The sequence below is a fragment of the Corylus avellana genome, chromosome ca4 (assembly GCF_901000735.1).
Source record: "Corylus avellana chromosome ca4, CavTom2PMs-1.0".
NCBI classification, from domain to species: domain Eukaryota; kingdom Viridiplantae; phylum Streptophyta; class Magnoliopsida; order Fagales; family Betulaceae; genus Corylus; species Corylus avellana.
Window position 1 is genome coordinate 12206222 of NC_081544.1, and position 8075 is coordinate 12214296.

At 35.9% G+C, this 8075-nt stretch overlaps 1 protein-coding gene across 1 annotated transcript in view; it reads right to left on the minus strand.

Annotated features, from left to right (window-relative positions):
- LOC132178069 (uncharacterized) overlaps positions 1-5352 on the minus strand; it is a 5892-nt gene extending 540 nt beyond the window's left edge. The window contains exons 1-3 of the mRNA XM_059590530.1: positions 4791-5352; positions 4254-4457; positions 3475-4181 (exon numbers count right to left, since the gene is read on the minus strand). Coding sequence (XP_059446513.1) covers positions 3475-4181; positions 4254-4457; positions 4791-5352 — 1473 coding nt within the window. The remainder of the gene's footprint in view (positions 1-3474; positions 4182-4253; positions 4458-4790) is intronic.
- Between the last annotated feature and the right edge of the window lie 2723 nt (positions 5353-8075).

The following is an 8075-nucleotide window of genomic DNA, read 5'->3' on the forward strand; positions in this document are numbered from 1 at the left end:
AAATGAGTACCTGACACGACCCGATTACGATCCACGGATATCCATTACACGATTATGACACGAAAATAGCCGGGTAACCCGACACGACCCGTTTTACCTGTTTAAAATAACCGGGTCTAATCGGGTAGACAAGACCTGACCCGACTCGACCCGTTAAAACCCTAAACTATAAATTTTTTTTTTTAAAAAAAATTGTAATAATAATACATCAATACAATCAATGCAAAAAATTGAGTTCCAAGATATTAAAGGCTTTAATAAAGGATAAGAAAAAAAAAAAGGAAAGTGACCGTAATTGTACTCCAAAAGAAATTACTAAACTCATGATTTTACCTAAACTTAAAACAAGCAAGCATATTGACTAAGTTCATTTATTAAAAAAAATTTTAGTATAAAGAAATTTAATTTTGCTCAAATTACATTCCACTAAAAAAGAATTATGTATATTTCAACACAAAATATGATATCTGTATATTTGAGAGCAGTGGCGGAGCCAGAATTTCCTTATTGTAAGGGCGGGATGTAAGACTAATATTTAATTAATATAAAATAATATTATATTATACTATATCTACCAAAAATCAATATAAATTATTTTGTGATTTCAAAGTTTCAAACACTTTGAAAAAAATATTGCATGTCCAATTAATTACTTTTAATATTTAATTATCTAATGGCATTTAAATATTTTTGAGTTATTTTATTTGGCATTTAGAAAATGTATTCACGTTAATTGATATAAGTCCACTCTTTATCAAATTGTATTTTTCTTATTTGTAATCTTAAGAATGTATAACCGTATAAGTGCATTGGGCAGAGGAGATTTTTTTTTTTTTTTTTTTTTTTTTGAGAGTGGGCAAATTTTGAACCAATTAAAATGGATGAAATTAACCCACAAAAAAAAAAAAAAAACCTGAAGTGCCAAAAATTTATTGTCCATGTGGTAGGCTGAAAAAAGAAGGAAAGTGGGTCTCTCATGTTCCAGAGAGAGAAAAAATTATGAGACTTTTGAGAGAGAAAGATCCAGAGAGGAGAAATAAACTGTGAGAAAGATGGAGAAAAAGAGGGGAAGCATGAGGAGGACTGGAGGAGAGAGATGGAAGAGAGAAGCTGAGCGAGAGAAGAAGAAGAAGAAAGAAGGAGGAAGAGGTAGGGGCAAGAAAAAAGGAGGAGGGAGATTATATCTGTAGGGGCAAGAGAAGAAGAAAATGAAAGGAAGAGGAAGGGTAGGCATAAGAAGAGGAAGGGGCCCCTGCTTTAAGAAAAGAAAAGAAGAGAAGAGAAGAAAAAAGAAAAAAAAGAAAAAAAAAAAAAGGGGTCTAGAGGGTCGACCTACTAGACCCGCACAGTATTCGGGTCTGGCGGGTCGACCTGCCAGACCCGCATAGTAACCGTGTCTGGCGGGTCAACCCGCCAAACACGAAATTACCGGGTCTTAATTGGGTAGACCCGATTACGACCCGATCCCGACAAGCCCAAACTTAATACCTGATTTTTCGTGTCGGGTTCGCGGGTCGTGTCAAAATTACCGGCCCTAGCTGCAACAAGGATGGCCATAGATGGATGGAGGAAGGATGCCGGTGGTATTGATATCGAGGGAGCAGTCGCTTCCGTAGATGGCGGTGCCGGTGGCTTAGCCCGTTAGCCGGGGTACGCTTCTGGAGATGAAAAGGGCTGTCGGAGGCTCATAAATTGCCAGAAACAACGAAAAGCACCGAAAAAGTTCCAGATTTTAACGGAAATTTTTTGGGGACAAGCAGAAGCTGCCGCAAACTCCAAAGAACAATAAAAGAAAATTATAGAGAATAATCCTATAAAACAGAGGAAAAGAAATTACATGGAAAGCTACCCCATGACCTGGGGATGGCGGGCCCACCCCATCCAGGCCATGGGGTGGCCGCCGGCCACCCGACGGCCACCCCAAGTGGGAGAGGATGGTCGGCCAGCCCCCTTCACTTTTGGTTTTTATTTTTTATTTTTTATTTTTTCTAAAATAATTTTTTAATTTTGTTTATTTCATATTTGAAATAATCTGGTGTGGTTGTATTTTATTTTATTTTATTTATTTATTTCATTATTATGTTCTATGCTGATGTGTTGGGTTAGGAATGATGGGCACAAAAGTAGAGTTTTGTGCTCCATCCACATAGAAGTTATTCTCTTTTCTGTATATTACTAAAAGAGTACGTCTTTTGTGTGGTCGGTGCATAAAGGGGTGGATTTGTGCCACCAATCAGTAAGTGACACCTAAGCCCATCACACCAAACCGAAGTTTAGAAAAAAAAGCACACTTACACCTGATTATATCAAATATTAGAAAAAAAAAACTTAAAAAATTAATTTAAGAAAAAAAAAAATCAAATAACCAGCAGCCACCCAAGTTGGGGGTTGGGGTGGGGGTGCGCCACCCACTCAGGCTCTCTCCGTTTCACTTTCTCTCAGGCTATCTCCGTCTCTCAATCTCCGGTAGCTCAATACCCACAAGAATCCAATACCCATTTTTCTGCAATTTCTCTCACAGCTCCTCTTGTCAACTCTCTTTCTCAGCCTCTTTGCGCAGCAAGTTACCAACATGAATGAAAACAAAGGAGATGCGGAAGAATATGGGGTCGGCAAGGGGTAGCATAGGGTAGGAAAAAGAAGAGAAAGAGATAAATGATAAAAGTGCTAACTGCTGCAATGTTTTTGAGTTTTTTGGCATATTGATTGTGTTTGATTTTTTGCTGATGAGAAATCTGGGTAAGCAATAATTTGTTCAAAATACTCGCCGCCGCCATGCCGGATTTCTCTCTGTTTCTCTTTCTCTTGCCGTAGATTTGATCCCACTAAAACCGCCCATCACCCGCCCATGCCGGGATCTCTGAGCATCACTGCTCAGAGCTACCTGAGAGAGAGAGAGAGAAAGAGAGATTGAGAGAGAGATACCCGCCGCCGTCCAAGCCAAACCCCACCGCCCATGCCCACGTCGTCGTCCAAGCCGAAATCCTTCGCTCTCTAGTGGCGGATCCAGTAATTTATTATACTAGGGGCGTCAATAAAATAATAAAATATAATGATAAAATAATTTTTTTTTGTTCTCTTTATATATTATATTTTTATTATAATATGGTACATACAATCAAAAGAAATTATACCACAATATATGTATCACAAAAAGCATATTTATGTGACTTCATAAATATATGCTAAATTCATATATCAGTTACCATATAAGCACTAGTACAAAAGTAAAGGAAAATACAAAATACAAAGTGCCTAAAATTGCATTCTACGAGGTCTTAGAGAAACAAAATCTTCAAGTATCAAATCTGAATCGAAGCTTTTAGCAATTTCTCTTTCAATGTAGATAAGTAAACTATCTCCAAGAAACTCATCTTCCATTTTGTTACGAAGTCTTGTTTTAACAATTTTCATTGCTGAAAATGCTCGTTCGGTAGTTGCTGTAGACACTGGAAGAGTTAAAACAAGACGAACCAATCTATCAATAAGATAATATGTATCTGATTTTCCTGCCTCTATCAATCCTCGACATAATTCCGCAATGGAAGACAATTTTTGTAGTTTCGGATGATTAAGCATATCAACTTCAAAATGCTTCAATTGAAATCTCAAAATAATTTTTTCCTGCTCAGAAAAATGAAGAGAATAGTACTTTTCTACAAGACTACATATATCATCAATATTAAATGATTTATAAGCATCATTTGGATCCAAAGCTGAACTAAGTGTCAAGAGTTCCATTGCCCTTTCACCAAATCTACAATCAAGCTCTTGCAATTGAAAGTCTATAGCAGCATTGAATACATCAAAATGATAATGATGTTCCACTGTAATGTAATCCCGTGGAAGACGACCTCGGCCTTTAACATAACGAGCACCCAAATCCGGAATGTCTATTTCAAATTTCTTAGAGAAAGAGACTACTTTCTCAAGAAAATTATCCCAATCTTCATTTCTCAATTTTTGGAGGAGTAATTTTGTATTAGAAACTAATTGCATAGCATTCAAGATGTCTTTAGATTTTTGTTGCAAATGTTGACAAAGACAATCAGTGGTACCCATGATTTCCCTCATGAAATGTAAAATAAATATGAATCTGAATGATGTAATCATTTCATAAGCAGCTTCAGCATCCCCACGTTGAGAGTAAGTGGATCCTTCTTTTATAATCTTTTCAAGCACTGAACAAGCAGGATTAAACAGCCTTAGTAGGCTACAAATAGAATAAAAATGAGAACCCCAACGAGAATCACCAGCTGGTTTCAAAGTGCCAATTTGATTAGCTCCTTTTCCAGTTTCAAGTTCCTCAATAGCTATCAAATATGCGATATTTGCTTCTTGAGCTTCTTGCAGATCACGATGACGTTTACATGAAGCACTAACCACATTGATAATGAAATTCAAATTTGAGAAGAAATCATGAACAACAGTTACCTCTCGAGATGCAGCAACTAATGCTAATTGTAATCGATGTGCAAAACAATGAACATAGTATGCACAAGAACATTCATTAAGAAATAATGCTTGCAATCCTTTCCATTCACCACGCATATTGCTAGCACCATCATACCATTGTCCACGAATACTTTTAATATCAAGATAATTTTGAGAAAGAACATTAGATATTTTATCCTTTAAAGTCAATGCCGATGTATCTTTAACTTGGATTATTTCAATGAAGCGTTTTTGTATAAAACCATCTTTGTTAACAAATCTCAAAACAATAGCCATTTGTTCTCTCTTAGACTCATCTCGTGCCTCATCAACAATAATGCAAAATTTTGAATCACCAATTTCTTCACGAATGGCATCTTGCACCCTTTTTGCCAAGACATGTAAAATATCTTTTTGGACTTGAGGTAAACTATATTTTGCATATTGTGGAGCATTTTCTAAAACAACCTTAGCAACATCGTCGTTGAAATTGGACACAAGTTTTATCAACTCAAGAAAATTGCCACGATTTTTAGAATTAGGACCTTCATCGTGACCTCTATAAGGACATCCTTGATATGCTAAATACAGATTAGATTCGATTGAAGTCTTCAATCGCAATCGATTGTTCAATTTTTCTTCCGAAGTTTGCTTATCTATCACCTTATCAATATGTTGAGATTGATTCTTCAAATTGCCACAACACTTAACAGCATTATTATAAGGTGAACATGGCCCATTTCCCATGTGGACCAAAAAAGAACAATGCGTACCCTCATTAACTTTCTTCCAATTGCGAAATCGTTCAATAGTAAATGCACTACCTCTAAACCGCCCCATTGGCTTTTTAGCAAAAAGAAAGCAGCTTAAACAATAAGCAGCATCTTTGTCCTCAGAATATTCTAACCAATCAAACATCTTATACCAAGATGATTGAAATCTTCAGCGGTTTTTTTCGTTCTCGAAAACGGATATCTAGAACTATTAGAAGGAATGAACCTATTCAGACCGACTTTAAGATAAGCACATCTAATTTCATCCCGTTGATTAACAGGATATTACCATATTTGAGGACGTAACCCGGGATCATGTTGTAGAGTAGAAATGTCAAATGGCTCAACTACTTGAGATTTAATTCTTGGCATCTTAGAAGGGTGTTGCTCAGGAGCTAAAGTTTGAGGATTGGATGTCGAGGAAGACATTTTAGAATTTGAATCAGCATCTTTTTTCTTAAAAAATGCATCAATTGTTTTTGGCTTGCTCATAATGTAATCTAAGAATTTTCAGAAACCTAAAAAATTATTTATCTATTAGTTTTAATTCTCATACTAAACAATTCATGTCTAATGAAACATACTCTAAGTCTCTAATGATATTATAATAAAATTATTAGCATATTCCGATAGCTATTAGCCTAAAATGAATTAATAAAAAGAACAAACCTGAGATTGGCAATAATCTTTTGAAACTCGTTGATGCTTGACAAAATCCCAAAATATATAAAACACACCTAACAAAAAAAATAACAATATTGTTTTTATTAGAATAAGATAAACAAAATGATGAAAATAAGAGATATATCACAATTAAAAAGCTCCATAAATTTCAGTCAATCATATTAGAGTTTGCAAATTGCCCAATTAAAGGAGAAATACGCATCTACAATGAGAGCGCCGCACTACAATCTACAAAATGAAGAAATAAACAATAAAATTCTTTCTCACTTTTCTAAGTAGTACCAACCAAATATATTAATATATCACTTTACACAATAAGAGAGTTGCATTCTCTCTCTCTTTCTCTCTTGTGGTTGTGGTGTTCTAGTGGGGAAGGTTCCAAAGGTAGGCAATACTTTTAAAGCCAAGGCCAAAGATATCCCTGAATTTATATACTAAAAACAAATTAACTACTGTGAATAATATACAAAGTATCTCTTGAGTCTTGTCGTTTTTATGGGCCAAATGTAAATTAGTAAAAGTAAGCAAAGCTATCATGTGGTCAGAACTCAGGAGAGTAGCATAAAAAAAAAAAAAAAAAATTTGATGCCTTAATTATTCATGTATCTCGTGTCTCTAGGAACCGAATATATTTATAAACATAAAGCAAGTTAAGCAATACTCATTACTCACAGTCACAGAGTCAGTCAAAAGTGGAGTGTGGAGCCCAATCCAAGTTTTGTCACTAATTGTTGGCTTCATGAGTGTGATCACAAACATGAAACAGCCTTCCCAACTTCTGAAGTTCAAGTTCCCATCTCTCCCCACTATGGCACCACTACCAATGACCAATCCCTTATCTTTATCCCTCTGTTTCTCACCACTCTCACACACATAATCAAACTTTCTTTCTTTGTTTGACCGTTTCCCTTCTCCTTCTGAGTTCTAAACCACCAAAAACTGAATCACCATGTTAGACAAATGAGTTAAACCAACAAAACCCATAAACCAAAATCAAACAAAGTTCATTAAAATCAATCAAAGAAAACAAAAAACGAAAATCAGTTTGATGGGTTATCACCGTGAGCGGCCATGGCGTGAAAATGCTGGTGGTGAGGCTAAGCAATTAAAGGTCGATAGGAGACGGAGTGCTGCACAGTCAACGCTTGAGCCGCATGACAAGTTGGAGTCTGGAAGAGGGGTTAGGGATTTAGGGTAAGATTATTATTATTATTATTATTATTTTTTTAATTTTTTTTCTTTTGTTTAGTGTATAAGTGTATTGCCGTGTTGGTGCTGTTGAGACTTGAGATATATATATATATATATATATATATTTTTTTTTTAGGGTGGTAAAAATATTTTGCAGGAGTATTGAAATTTTTTACCAGGGGCGCCCTCCAACTTTTGACTTAAAATTACATTTTTTTTTTACCGGGGGCGCCCGCCCCTGGGTCGCCCCCTGTCTCTCCGCCTCTGCTGCTCTCCAAGGCAAATCCCGCCGCTAGAGCTATCGGAGAGAGAGACGGAGAGAGCCTGAGAGAGAGAGAAATGGAGAGAGCCTAAACCCTCCGGCAGTGGCATAAATCTAAAGGGGTGGCTACCGGACACCCCAAGTGGGGGAGGGGTGGCTGGCTCAGTTTTTGTTTAGTTTTTTTAAACAAAATTAATTAAGTTTTTAATTTTTTTTCTTCTCATATTTGGTATAATCTATAGTGGTTGTATTCTTTTTCTTATTGTGTTCCATACCAATGTGTTAGGTTACGAATAGTGGGCACAAAAAAGAGGTTTTGTGCACCATCCTGTAGAAGTTATTCTCTTACTAAAAGAGTAAATTGCTTCTTACAAAATGAGAATGCTAAGTCTTAGATAGAATAGAACATGACTCCCGATAACACTATTAGCAAGGGCGTCACTTCCCGTACTCACTCGGGTGTTCTAGAGAGCTCCGTAAGCAAGCCTATCACCTAGCTGTGCTTGTAAAACTTGAAATAATAAAAGAAGATAAGTAGTAATTATTTCTTTTAATCACGTTTTAAAATCAACACTCGTGATTTGATATTAATGTTTAAAATCAATCCGACAAGTGCCATAGAAATTTTTTTTCTTAAGGACCAAACGATTAATATTTGCAAAAAAGGAAAAAAAAAAAGAAAAGAAAATTCCTAGAAGAACATTCAAAGTTCCCTTGGAACGTTTGAAGTT